General features: G+C 40.4%; 2 protein-coding genes across 2 annotated transcripts in view; both read right to left on the bottom strand.

The window, feature by feature from the left end:
- LOC116722754 (protein mono-ADP-ribosyltransferase PARP14-like) overlaps nt 1-14,724 on the bottom strand; it is a 47,791-nt gene that overhangs the window by 29,613 nt on the left and 3,454 nt on the right. The gene's annotated exons all lie outside the window — the stretch shown is intronic.
- On the bottom strand, nt 697-12,149 carry LOC116722756 (protein mono-ADP-ribosyltransferase PARP14). Its single transcript, XM_032567030.1, has 12 exons — nt 11,641-12,149; nt 10,914-11,144; nt 9,970-10,191; nt 9,454-9,544; nt 9,216-9,362; nt 6,511-6,573; nt 6,249-6,416; nt 5,658-5,894; nt 4,965-5,576; nt 3,388-3,524; nt 1,949-2,123; nt 697-1,606 (listed from the first exon to the last, which is right to left on the bottom strand). The coding sequence occupies exons 1-12, from the start codon at nt 11,710-11,712 to the stop codon at nt 1,323-1,325; spliced, it is 2,439 nt and encodes an 812-aa protein (XP_032422921.1). The 5' UTR covers nt 11,713-12,149; the 3' UTR covers nt 697-1,322.

Raw genomic sequence — 14,724 nt, 5'->3', positions numbered from 1 at the left:
GGATGAGTCTCTGGAAAATTATGGTAAGCTGCCAGTGGAGGCCTGTTGTGACTTTATGGTCTAAGCTGTTCTAGTCATGGACAGAACAGCTTAGACCAGTCATGGGGACTGAGACGATGCAGGTTGGGTCCAGGAGCATTTAGTTTCTGACTAACTGCTCCTGTAACAGCGTTCAAGCAACGACCGTGCTACCTGGTGGCCACAGTTATCGTGACATGTACTGCTTCTCAAGACAACATACCACAAAGAGAACACGGCCCAGGCCACAGTGGTAGTAGCGTACATGATCGACCCAGTGACATGACTGCACACCGGCCTGATATATATATATATAAAAAATAAAACCAGCCCTTTTGGCCCAAATATCCGACTGGCTCACCAGTTAGTGTTCAGAAACTTCCAGTTACCTAATCCGGGCCTGATTGCAAGACAATCACCTGACAAACACTGATGTCAGGTGTTTCCATCCATGTCAACAAACCCAATAAGAAACTGTTATAACATAATTCATATGCAATCAGTTTGACTTTCAATAAGAGAATAGAAATAAATTGAATGTATGTGTATTGTTGCTGTAATGTTGTTTTATCCAGTTTGTTCTATTCCGGTGCGCGTAATTACTCAACGTTACCATGTTATAATATGTTGCTGTAGCGGACCCAAATGTTTGGCTATAACAATCAGCAACACAAAAGATCAAAGAAGAGCAGTTTATTGAAGAATAAAGTCCAAATGCCTTCCAAAGATTAACCTGCTTTTATAATTCTTACCTAGTAAAGGAGACACTTTTTAAAAAACAGATAAGCACATTTCTTTCACTTTCTGGCAGTAAATCAGACTCTCCGCTTTATGTCAGCAAGAATTAACTAAATCATTTCTGTCTACAAAACGGCAGAATAATGAGAGAGAACTTGTTCAAGAATGTTTTATTACTTCAAGTATAGAAGAAAAGTGAACAGTGAAATCACCTGTGCTTGTTCATAACTCATTCTTGAGTTTTCATTAAGGTTTGTTTCATTTTTAAATGTAGAAATTATTGTTAGTCTTAAACTTCTACAATTGCATGGTTTATAGAACAGGAGTGAGATAGTGTAAATAGTTCATAGGCAACAACATGTTTTGGAAGCTCTTAATTTGAAGGAACCGATTTTAAAATATTTATGAGACATTAAGGCATCACTTTAAGGCACTAAATGGGCCAGAACACACAAAGTACTAATTAAATGAACTTAAGGCAAGTTAAAATAAGTATTTCAGGAAGAAAATTAGATTTTCCTTGGTTATTAGATGTTACATTTGTATTTAACATTTTCTGGCTGTTGCTACTTGAAGGTGATCAGATACTCAGGATAGGCCTGGGTGTCATGAAACACTACAAACATCTTGGGATTGGTCATATCGTCCACCACACTGTCATACATGTGGACACCGGAGCCTCCTTTGGATGGTGGAGCGACCATATTTTGTTGTCCCAGGGTGTAGTCTCCTGTCAGCACTCTGCAGACGTACATAAACTTTTCTCCATTCGCATTGGGCTTAGAGTACGTGTCTTGTGCAGAATAATCAGCTTTAACTGCGAAGTAGGAACCGTTTCCATAATAGGCAGCTGAAAATAGATCAGTCGGTGTGTAAATATGTGACATAGTTACAGAAGTTCTCCATATTAGATAAACAACATGTCAAAAGCTAACACAGTATTTAATTATGCTGCAAATAAATAATACAGTGCTGCTTACAGGTCTTGAGTCAGTCTCCATTTTCTTAAGTTTTGCTTTAAAGGACAATTTACAGACTAATTTACACCTTTAGGTAATAGCACTACAATATATCATTTAAAACTTGATCAGATTTCAAAAACTAGAATAAAACTACAAAGAAATTTTTGGTTAAAAGTTACTGAATCTGCAGACAGATCTCTTGAAGACAAAAAAATTGCTGAAAGTCTCACCATTTTTTCCTGCGTAGCTTCTGTTGAAGCCACGTTCATTGATGATGGGGACAGTGTTTTCACTGGTGCCGTGGAAGAGACGTTTCTCATTGTTCTGATGATTATTTCTCTGCTCCATTTCCTGTTTTTTGATCTGAAGGCCTTTCCACAGTCCAGGGTTCTGGATCCTTTCAATCTAAGAGCAGAGAGTGCATTATTTTAGTGCTTTATCCAACTTCTTTGTGATCGGACCTTTTTTCGTTTTTGTGCTTTACATGTTTCTCCATGTAAGTCAGATGCTTTGGGGAGGATGCCTGACGTGCCAGAAACCGTCCCACTTCCAGGATTAGGGAACTAATGTCCCAGCAAGATATAGAGCAATTCATCCAGGCGTTTATCTTTAGTCACATTGATTACTACAACAGTTTCTTCACAGGTGTGCCTCAATATCAATCCTCCATCTGCAGCTGATCCAGAACGCCGCTGCTGGTGTTCTCACTAAAACCAGGAAGATAGAGCGCATCACCCAGTTCTATTGTCCTTACACTGAGAGAATAGACTTTAAAATACTGTTTTCAGTTTATAAATTACTGAAAGGCTTAGCAACACAATACATTTAAAATCTGCTGTTGTTGTATCAACCTTCAGACCTCTAAGGTCTGATGGTTCCAGTCTTCTCTGTATCTCCAGAACCAAACATGGAGAAGCATTCAGCTTCTATGCACCACAAATCTGGAACAAACTTTCAGAAAACTGCAAAACAGCTGAAACACTGAGTTTGTTTAAAACAAGGCTAAAAATCCACCTGTTTAGAATTGCTTTTGATTAGTAGTAACTAGAACACTGAACAACGTAATTGTTGTGTATTTGCTTGATGATTTTGATGATGGCATGTGACATAATAATGTTTATTGCTTGTTTCATAACTGGTTACTGTATTAGGTCTTCATGATGTAAACCACTTTGAACTGCCTTGTTGAAGGCTTGCTGAATGGGTCACAGAAGCCCAAGCTGCAAATAATTTCAGCCCGTCCCAGCTCGAGATTTGCACAGAGGGAGTGTAGGCTTAAAAAGAAGATTCACTCTGCTCTAAATAAAATACATTTGTTTACAACTCAGTATCGGTACTTCGACAAGTGTTTGAACTGAAGTACTTGTAGTTGTGTTCTGTCTGATACCGGTCTTTTGTCTGGAAAATACTGGTATCGGGACACTCCTGGGAAAATAATCACAGTCTCTCTGTTCAATGCTTCTCCCATCACTTCATCACTACATGCAAAGGGTCAATACATAATCCAGAGGGTCAAAATTATTCAAACACAGGTTCATATTTCATTATGCAACCAGCTGATGAGCACAAGCAGGCAATCAGCTTACATGGCTGCTGAGGCCAGATAAAAATAGCATAAATAATATTTAAAAAAATCACAATAAAAAAAGAACACTACAAATTATGTTACCTTGGTGACGGTTTGATTACATGTGGCTTTGAAGAGATTGACGACTTCTGTGTACTCTGAAGAAGCAGCAAGGATGGGGACGGCATGACATGTTTTTCCAGCCGGCATGGCATCCCAAAGATTAGGAACATCGTCACCTACAAAAAATAAAAACATATTATTGTCATTTCTTCAAATACTTTTGGAAAAGGAAAAATGTTGTAATTGTAGCACACAAATTAAACACCAGTAACATCAGGTATTACTCTTTTTTTCAAACACATATATTTATATATGTATATGTTAATTCTTACTAATTCTTACTAGAAATTGCATTGGGTTTATTTCAAATGCAATAGACAGAAAACAGAGAAGAAAGGGAGAAAGGTGGGGAAAATATCTAAGGAAATAAAAGGAGAGGATAAAAAGAAGCCTGGAGAAAACTCAACACCCTAGAAGTCTGCCTCTACAGCTGCAGAAAGAAAAAAAACAAAGCCTAGAAACCACAGCAACAACAGCATATAATAGAAACAGTTATAACATCACTAAGAATACACAGCACAAGTTAATACAAGACATGTTTAGTGTATCAGAAAACACCTGAATCTTTGACTTCTAAAGCTTTTTTGCACTGGAATGACTAGGCTGGACCAGTCTGACCACGGTAGCCCCAGCCCTGTTGTCCCTGGTTTTATTTGCATTGAGCAGAGAGCCACATAGAAAGTAAGTGGGAATCGTCATATCAAGCAAATTCCTGCAGAAGCTGCAGAGGTTCTCCCAGAGTCCTGAGAAGAATTTCCTCAGCTTCACCTTTGACCTCAGTCAATAATAAAATCTCATCTGAACAGGGGTTGTGTTAACGGGATATTTTCTGACTTTGACCAATTTTTTAAAAACAGTGACAGGAAAACCTGTAAGTCAGACATCATTTTGACAGATTACAATTCACACATGACCACCTTGTGGCAGAAGCACCAACATTTTCAACTTATGCATAGAGTACATTGGGCGGAAAGAGCTAAATCAATCAGTAAAAGTACCATCTCTGACCTGGACTCTGAAGAAAATGCCTCTCGAATCTGGGAGCTCACCGTGCGTTGAGGAATTATGGAGGCGTTTTAGTGCGCCTGATGCAGCTGAACCGCTGCTGCAGGATGTTTTCCTACTGCCCCTTGTTTTTGAGTTTTGCCGACTTTTAATCACTTCCATTAGAGAAATGTTTGCTGATTTGAAACTTTGGCTGAAGTGGTGTTTGTCATCATCATCATTATAAAACTGATGGATCAAAATAAATTATGATGGGGATTTCTTTGATGCCCCAAGTCAAAATGACAGACATTGACAAGTTTTGCAACGAATCTGAAAAATAGGCCACCACAACAGCAAATGTACCATGATTGGCTGACTTCAAACTATTCCTGTTTGTGGCCGGACCGAATGGAACCACTCTCTCTGGGTTCCAAAGAGTGGGGTGGGAAGAGGCTCTAAGTGTTAGTGCAAAATCATCACCGAACCCAGCCCAGCCCTCCAGTGCAAAACGGCCTTTTACATACTTTGGGGCAGAATGTGAAACAACATCCTAGTTATGGCTCAAATACCTTGTATTTTGTCAATTCGTCTTATCTGCAGGATGGTTCCCTTGCTGTCAGTGGCTGGTCCTTTAGGCATCTGGACTGTATAGTCTGAGCCATGGATGGTAACTTTTAGAGTGGGTGTTGCTCTCTCCAACGCATGTTCAAGCTCATAGTTGGTCATCTGATCAAAACTCTGATATGAAAGCCCATGTTGCTGATACTGCCACTCTGCCACAGTGGCTGCCAGCTCCAATTTCTTTTTCAGCTCCTGCTCTTGTCTCACCTTCTTCAGCATATTAGTTATCTCCTGATTGGCTCGGAGCACGTCTTTACTGAGACCCTCAATGATCACAGAGACTTGACCATTAGTGATTTGATTTTTGATGCTCACACCCATCTTCATCTGGATGTTAATAATGTTCTGACAGTCTGCAGAAGACAAGTTCAAGATGTCGTTGTCCGCTATCTCTGTGCTGAATTGTTCATCAGATATCAGGTCATTTATCTTCTTCTTGGCTGCATCTACTTTGGCCTGTGAGGCACCACAGATATGGAAGACGGCAGGATCCACTTTGACAGTCTTGATATCAGACACCTTGTTTTCCTGTTTGTTGTCAGCACTTTCTGATCCAAACACTGTAAGAATAAGAATATTTTGAAATAGAACTTCAGATAAAAACATTATAAAGGCAAAACTCGTTTTCTTGCCATACTTACATTTTAGAAAAGGTGTGACAATGTGCTTGTGGCTAAAATTGGACCAGAATCCGCTTTTGTCCTTTGGTGCGATGACATTTCTTTCTTGCATGCTGCTGTAGAAATCTTTTAGCATCTGTTGCTGGAAGATGACTATCCTGATCAAAGTCAGGGAGCTGGAGGTGTTTTGGCTGAAAACATCAATCACAGCGTCCAACATGGAGTCTGCCACTTGTTTAGCCTGCACACCGCCTTGATCTGGAAACAGGCAATACAAGTGGTTGATGGCTCAAATCTGCAAATTCAAAAAGTTCCGTCCCACCTATAAAGGGCTAATTTAAGACTCATCCTTGAGTGCAGCAGAAAAAGTTTAACATGTTAATCCAATCCAATCTATACAGTCAAATACTTTTGATCCAAACAAATAAAAATGATGAAATGTAATGAGAAGTCTCTCTGTTGGTCCCTTAAAATCAGGGTTATCTGGTATCTAAGCACTAAATCTACCATAAGCCAGATCTCCATATGTCATCAAAACGAGATGAGCTCATTTTGCTGTATGCAACAAACTCTTTGTATAAACAAATTCTTGAATCTCTTAGTAAGTCTTACCTGTGCCCAGGGCAGGAAATGAAATAGAAGTGTAGGATTTCTTCACACACATTTGGAGTGCTTCCTTTACAGAACTGTGGATGTCTGACTGAACGACCAGGTGGAGAATCTTTTTACACTTTAGGTTTCCCGGTACAGTCATTATAATGCCTGGATTGGGCTGGGAACCTGGTGGGGTTCACAATCACAATCTAGTTACAGAACTAAATTAACTATAAACTAAGCTTGCATGCTATAAACAGGCAAGTGTTAATGTTCTTACCAAGATATTGGCATTCTTCTAAAACAGCTACACCAGCTGCATCCAGAATATCCTTGGATACTCCTGGGAAGGTAGAGGAAGTGAAAGGTTTGAAGGTTTTGACAACCAATGTTTATCTTCATAATATAGTTAATCCAAAACTATGTCTCCTAGACTGCTGTATCTGAACTCCACTGAAAAAATTAATCAAAACATCAAGCTAGGTACCGTACATCTCTATTGAGTACTAAAACAGCAGATTATACCTCATCCTCACCAACTCCAATCTACATACCTAACATCCGATATGGTGGTCCGGACATTAGTTCTAAACCTGTAACTAGACTTAATGTTATATGATATACCATCAGTCTACCAGGTTTTAGGAGAATATTGATATTCCTCCTCCTAAAACCTGAGGAAGAATTGGGTTGGAGACCTCTGGTGTAACTAGATTTGACTGAATAGTCAAGTCTAGTTGACTATTCAACTAGACTTGAATAGTTTTACTTGCTTTATTTTACAAAATATGTACAGTACCACCTATTTGTGGTTTAGTAAACGCAAATTTTTTGTGGAACATAATTCAATTAATGGGCTGCACAGTGGCGCAGTTGGTAGAGCTGTTGCATTGCAGCAAGAAGGTCCTGGGTTCGATTCCCGGCCTGGGGTCTTTGCATGTTCTACCTGTGCATGGTGGGTTCTCTCCGGGTTCTCCGGCTTCCTCCCACAGTCCAAAAACATGACTGTTAGGTTAATTGGTTTCTCTAAATTCTCCCTAGATGTGAGGGCGTGTGTATGGTTGGTTGTCCTGTCTGTCTCTGTGTTGCTGCGACAGACTGGCGACCTGTCCAGGGTGACCCCGCCTCTCGCCTTAAACGTTAGCTGGAGATAGGGACCAGCACCCCTCCAGATTCCTCTAGGGACAAGAAACTGGATGGATGGATGGATGGATGGATGGATAATTCAGTTATTTGGAGAAAACTTGCATCTTTGTGTATTTTTGTCAGGAGTGTTTCTCAAGTATGTGAAAGAAAATGCGGCTTGGGAAGCTGAAATAGCAAGGCACGATGCTACTGCTGGTATTTGCAAAGCAGCCAATCCAGGAAAGCCATTTATTTTCCTTGGTGCTGATTAGTGTGTACGATATGGCATAAAATTTATATCACAATACATATTGTGATATAATGTATCACAATGTACATTGGGTGTCGTGGTAACGACATATATCACGATATTATTTGTTTAAATCTTTCAATAGAAACAAAAAAATCATACACTAATTGTCAGCTGCATTGCATTTTATGTTGGTAAAACAAATAACTTGTATATCTTCTCATCCACATACCCTGCAGGTTACATTTTTCTGCTCCTGGTATGATTGTTTAACCCTCCTGCGGTCTTAACTTAAACTGTCATTTAAACCCAATGAGTTTTTCTCTCTCTGAGTTCAGGGTTGCGCTGTGCACTTTTACAAGTTTTTTATATTTTTTTGTAGTTTTGGAAAGATCATCAGACCATCATTCTGGCCCACGGCTCTTCCTTGTCGTCTAACCATGACATTTTCTATGTTCCTCCTGAGCATCGCGCTAACACCGCAGGAGGTTAAACTTGAACCAGGTCCAAATAATTTACATTTTTTGAATTTGCCTTTTTAACAAGCTCTTCCTTGCGCTCCCTGCCATGCTGATGCTACCTGATTACGTCATCAATAAGCATTTCCATGGTTAACTGATAGACTGCAGATCTCTATTGTAGGACAAATTTCTAACATTTCGACTGTATACAGTGTATATTGCGCATTCCTAGTGCTGATTGGTTGTACACTAAAGAGCAGAAAAAAGGAAGATGAAAGTTAGCTTCTGTGGTCGTGCCAAGACGGTTTCCACTGTACTCTGCTGGAGCTGAGAGTCCTGTAGGAAGATCACTTGGAAGAAGCCTTTGAGAAAAAGCTCTCCAAGTATGCAGGGTTGGTCAGTGGCTGTAAGCAGGCAGGTCAGAGAGCGAGGTGCTTCCTAGTTGAGGTAGATTGCAGAGTTTTTGTGGCTCGCTCTTTGGCCAAAGCCATGAGTAGCCTTGGCATCAAGGGAGAATCCAGGAGGAGAATCATACTTGGCAACATCTGAAGTGTGGTGGCTTAAGAGAAGACAACCATGGTGTCAATGTAGCTAGTTAGCCATCATGACAAAATGTGGACTGAGCATTTCTGGGTGGGTCACCTGGAATATTGTGTACGATGTTGAAAGACCTGAAACACCCAGTGATTCCAGGAACATCACTGATGATGTGTTCAGTAGCATCAGTGGATGAATTTGCACATGATGTTTGAACTGTAAGGACAGGGGTGGGCAACTCCAGGCCTCGAGGGATACTTTTAGATGTATCTCTACTTCAACATACCTGCAGGACTCTGGAGAACTTGACTGCACTTAGGAGGTAATTCAGCTATTGGATTCAAGTGTTTGATCAGGGAGATAAAGAGTTACCGGACACCGGCCCTCGAGGATCAGGATTGCCCAACCCAGTGTAAGGAGATTTTGATCATTTTTTAGAAGGAACCTATAGTATTCATGGAATTGAGCTATTTGTTGGTGGCTGAATACCAGGGTTTCACTATATCTATGACAATTAATTAATATTATTATGGAAGTGTAGAGTATATGTTTCATGCATTCTGGCTATTCATATTTTGTATGACAGATAAAATCACATATAAACTGATTTACCTGACTTGAGAGTGAAGCTGTCATCTGAAGAGTTAACAATGACATCAGTCGTCTCCTTTGTTATATCTCCAGTTTCTACCTGAATTGTCACGTTTCCCAGTTTAGTCTCGTGCTTTCCTGAACTGGAGACAACTTTAGAAAATTTGCCTGCCAGTAAACCAGACAGAATAACAAATTAACCTTGAAATTAGGCAACTACTCAAGACTTGTGGAAGTTAAACTACATTAAACTGCCTACTTGTACTTTGTGAAGAGTCTGCAGGTGCAAGAACTGTTGTTGAAAGACCCGTGGCACTGGGAAACCTCTTCTTAAATTCATCTGTAAATATCTGCAAAATTTGTTTGATACTTTATTATAATAGTCATTTCTCATGTGAGTTACAAATGAATTACAATAGATAGAACAAATTTTTAAGTTCTGCTATAAATCCACTGATTAACTTCAGAGAGGACAGTATAGTAGAAAGAAGCACCTACAGATGATACTTCAGAGAAATGCTACAGTATTCTTCATAAATTCCCAAGTATCCATGAGAACGTACAGTACATGATTAACTCAAATTAACACATGTAAGTTCAATTTCCTAGATCCCGAAGCAAAAAAATGTTGTAACTCTGAAGAAATACTATAGCTATAGTCCTAGGATATTGTAACATTCCTCTTGATCATTTCTGCATTTGATCTTGCTGTTCAGTATATTCTAAACTGCTGCTTAGCAAGTTAATATGACATTGATTGTTATTGTTTGCTTACCTGAATAGTCTCTGCATCTCCAGGATAAAGAACAACTGCAATCTTCTTAAGGTTGTTGGATTGTCTTTGGCTGCTGAACTCCAAGAATTTATCCAGCATCAAAGTGGCAACAAGATTTTTTGGAAAACCCAGGTTTCCGGTACCAACAGCTGGGAAAGTTATAGATGACAAACGAGTTTTCTCTGCCAAATCCAAGCAATCTTGAAAGATCCCAGCTAGAGTCTGAAAGACATTTTGTAAACCAGATTACCTGGTAGTTTCATTGATTCAAAAAGAAATTTAAAACATTTTACACTATGAATGTTACAAAGGCTCAGGTGTTGATTACTTTGGACTGGGAGAGGGAGGTGCGCCACCTGGTGGCGAGTTCGTTATAGCACATTCAGCGGCTGCAGAGGCATTATAGCTCTGGGAGACACGCAGCTGCTGCTTACGGTTTCGGTTGATATCGATATGGGTTCTTGACTTACTGTGAGTAATTGCTGTTAAATGTACCAAGGCAGTTCATTTAGTAGTTCCGTCTGTATTACATGTTGATGCTGTATTCGTAAGAGTCGCCGGTTTAATGCGACCTTTTACTAACTCCACGTGGGTTAGCCTGTTAGCTATCGGTTGTAGCAATCGATATACGTGTAGTCAGTTTGTGGCCAGCAGATGTCACTGCGGCAAGTTGTACTTGATAATGTGTAAGGTGAAGTAACGTGGGCTTTATTTCTGTTACGATTTAGACCACATCACCTCACCTCCACATCCATACATCTCCAACTCCATGCCTACCTTCTGCTGCACATCTGTACTATTGCTGTAACAACAAATAAAGAGAGATTCTCAAGCAGGAAATCCCCTCCTCAGTTTGTCCTGATCGACACACAGTGGCGAGTGTAAACATTCCACCAGCCTCAAGTTTAAAACGTAGAACCTTCACTACAATGAATATGATGTACCTTTTCAGCTGCGCCTTGGCCTTTGTCCCAGCTTGAAGCAATTACATGGAAAACTTGTTTGCTCTTCAGCTTGCAGCCGTCTGTAACAACAATCTCGCCTGGTGATCCACTGGTTTTCTGGCTGTGTACCAGCTGTTGAAGTTTGGGTCCAGCCGCACTGAAGATGGCTTTTGAAATCGCCCCTTTGTGCAATAAAAGATCTTCTGACACAGTGTTGACAATTACCTCTGTCTGAAAATATGGCACAACTTAATTAAGATGTGCAATTTCATTTTATCTTGTATGAAAAGAAAAAAACAATAAATAGTAATGGTATTGGTCAAGATAATATTTCTGTCCTCACATATTATCTACTTCTTTAGGTCTGTAAAACTAGAGAGGTAGACTGAGTAGTGAGGCTGTGAGGCTCTCATACTTTACTAACAGCGTAAAGTACAGTACAGTGAGTTTAGACAAAGAAGAAGAAATTCTGACAGGATCCTAAGCCTAATTAAAAAACTTATAAAAGCTAAATAGTGGTCTTTCATAAAAGAATAAAGACTATCTGCTAAAAGAGCACTGAATCACACAGAGTAATGAAATTAGCGTTATTAGGTGCCACCATCAGGACTAGAGAAGCCTCTTTCTGCTTTCAGAATATCTTTCTACAAATGACAGACATAAGGAGGACACACTCAATTTTAACCCTTCATCTCTAAATTAAACACTGAAAAACATGTATATTTACCTTGGCAGCCTCAATGTTTCCCTTTTTAAGAACAATGTTCAAGCCCTCTTTGTCTGCCCTCGGCACAAGCATGGGTCAGGTGGAACTAGCTTGAGCAATGGAGATTTCTGACTAACTTTAGGGATAGCATTTTGAGATGAAACACTAACTCCATGATTTCCAAACTCCTGCTTTACAGCAATTTCCAGACCAAGAGCAACACTGTCCTCATTGTCCACCAGATGAATCTTCTTCAAGGTGTCATCATACTTCTCATCACAGTATTCCTTCACTGCTCTAGCAATGGTAGCTAGGCACAGATTGAGTGGGAAGCCAAGATTTCTGCTGATGGCAGGAAGGGCCACAGACACACAGCCACACTTTTCAGCTAGTTCTAAGCTTTCTTTAACAGTTCTTTTCAACTGGCCCTCAGCCCTCTTTGGCTTAGTTTGATCAAAATAGGGTCCTACGGCATGGATCACCTTTTTGCAACGAAGCATTCCTCCAGCATCTGTTACACACAATCTCCAGGTCGGAGTTTTCCTTTTACAGAATTATTTGGTCACATTCAGTCTGCAACTGAGGACCTGCAGCTTTAGAAAGTGCCAAAGCAAGACCTGAGGTATGTTTCAAGTCCTCATTAGAAGGATTGACAACAGCATCCACAGAGTAACTGCACATGTCTGCCTTGGAGACCACTATTTCCACTCCATCACTTGTCTGGACTTTGTAAATGGGTTGTTGTACCTGTACTAAGGCAAAGTCGTCTTCTTCATTTGATTTATCAGCCAGCTGAACCAGGCAGTCAGTGTCACTCTTAATCAAGGAAGTATAAAGTTGTTCTTTCTCCTTAAAGAACTTCTTGACTCCAGGTTTTGTGACTTTAAAACTATCAAAGCACACAGAAGCTAGTAAATCTTTGACTATGGTCTTGCAATCTTTCACAGCAGATCTACAGCCACTAGGATGATTTCCTGATTTCCAAAGGACACTTCCACCCCTTCTAGTTGCTTCAACAAGGTTGTCTGACCTTTCAGGTACTCAATGATGACATTTGCCTCAACAGCAAACATTCTTCAACATGTGCATTTTCTGTTATAAAGTCTTCTAGTTCAATACTAACTTTGTCCACACTGTCCTTGTGACCGGACACCATCACTTGCTGTTGATGAGTTATGATCTGAACTCTCATTCCTGACCCACTGTTTGCTTTTTCCTGCTGATGGACCAGCTGCTGCCACTCCGGTTTCTTCAGGACTTCAAGGTCTTCAACTTTGATGGATTCAGATTTCAGAATTTGGCTTAGATGGTCTTGAGTATTCATTAGGTCCTTGTCAGAAACAGCAACAAGCTGCACCCTCTGTGGACTGATCTCCAAGGCTGCTTTTATGCCATAGGCTGTTAGAAGTATATCGGTGGCCTCCTCTTGTTGTTCGTCCTTCAGCATGTCAAGCAAAAACTCATCTACTTCTAAATTCTGTCGCTTTAATCCTAATGTTGCGTTGCTTATCAACTGGGTTGCATTAATAATCTCGTCCACAAAGCCAGTTACTTTTAGAGCTTGCTTGTTTTGGTCGTATGACATTTTGAGTTCTGGGTACACTTGCAGGAGTTTGTCCTGAAGACCATCTTGAGAAAGGATGTGGAACATCGATGGTGACACATTGATCTCTTGAGTTTTACTTAATTTCTCCCTTCGACTCTTTCCTTGATCCTGTCAAGAACGTCTGAAATAGGCTTCTTGAGTGTGTTGACATCATTCTCAAGGCCGGCCACTGAAAGGACACCACTGGTTTTATCAGAAACTACAACCACATCTTCCTTCTGCAGTTTCTCTTTAATCTTCTGCTCAGATTCCTCCCACAAATCTGACTCCAGGGAGATCTTTAGGGTTTTGAATTTTGACACAGCCTGAGAAAAGGTTGCTTTCACAGTGTTTGCCCACTCTTTGATGATGACTTTGGCATCTTTTTGCTTCAGTAATGAGGGCGAGGCACTGAGGCGGACAGCAGACTGCTCCAGAGTTATGTTGCAGAAATGTTTTTCCAAGTCACGGCCAACGGTGTCCAGATCTGCTTTGTGGTTAGCTAGGTATCTGAGGACAGCGTTGTCAATGGGCTCAGAGATGGCAGCAGGAAGCTTTGGTGACGGCTTATCTTTCCCATAAAGTGCTACTCCCAACGATTTGTAGAACGGGTAGACTTTGACTTCTTCCTTTTTTATCTCATGCTTCTTACCCAAGACTTTCTTAAAATCTGTGGATTAAAACATAAAGTTACACTCCTTGACTCACTATTGGTATCAGCCGATTTTGTGAATCATAGAGCATGTTGTTAGGATAAACTGTAATAGGCAATGTTCACACCGCAGCCTGAAGTGACCGAAATTAAAATGTTTGCTCTTATGTGACCCGTTCGATCTTTTCATGATTGAACACAGATCTGATTTTTTACAAATGACCCAGGACACTTCGGATATATGGTCCTAAATCTGATACGTAGTGACATATTTCAAATGTGATTCTGAGTGTACAGCCAGGTAGCATTCTTCCTTCATTGATACTTGATAACCATCAACATTCTGCATCCTCAAACGAGGAAGGCTGAAGAAAAACAACAACTGTGGTGCATGCTCATGTGGATTAAGTTGTTAATGTGCTGGCCATCCATGTTTACTTTCGCTAACATTGCAGCATGCTCACTGTGTGTGACGTTATTGCGCCCTCTAAAGTGCATATGGGACAATTTTAGTTTGTTTGCAGTTCACACAGATAATCACATACAAGTCGCATACATCTGGAAATGTGACCTAACGCAAAGAAGAAAATCAGATTTCACAAAAAGTTGGAATTGAACATCAAGGCCTGCAGTGTGAATGTAGCCATGTGGGGCAAGTGAACTACCTTGGTGCTTTTAAACGTGACAACAGCAGACTGTTCAGCTTCATTCAGCTGAACATCTTCCACCTCTCCACCTTGATCTTCAAAGTAGAGGCAGAGGATGTCTTCGCTGCAGTCCGCAACTCCGTCAACCACAATCTTCTTTGTGGTCTCAAGGGGTCGGACTGATAACTCCTTCTTTGTAAACATCCGGATTTGCGGACATC

Source organism: Xiphophorus hellerii, chromosome 7 (genome assembly GCF_003331165.1).
Source record: "Xiphophorus hellerii strain 12219 chromosome 7, Xiphophorus_hellerii-4.1, whole genome shotgun sequence".
In the NCBI taxonomy this organism is placed as follows: domain Eukaryota; kingdom Metazoa; phylum Chordata; class Actinopteri; order Cyprinodontiformes; family Poeciliidae; genus Xiphophorus; species Xiphophorus hellerii.
Note: the sequence above shows the minus strand (reverse complement) of the source record. Positions and strands in the feature narration are given on the sequence as shown.

What these genes read in the sequence shown, in the direction of transcription:
- LOC116722756 (XM_032567030.1), bottom strand. Translation starts at nt 11,712, where the DNA reads ATGCTTGTGCCGAGGGCAGACAAAGAGGGCTTGAACATTGTTCTTAAA. An exon ending in CAGCTTCACTCTCAAGTCAG is followed by an intron (nt 6,574 to 9,215) that starts GTAAATCAGTTT and finishes CTACCTTCCCAG; the next exon opens with GAGTATCCAAGGATATTCTG. An exon ending in ATTTCCTGCCCTGGGCACAG is followed by an intron (nt 5,895 to 6,248) that starts GTAAGACTTACT and finishes GCCTGTTTCCAG; the next exon opens with ATCAAGGCGGTGTGCAGGCT.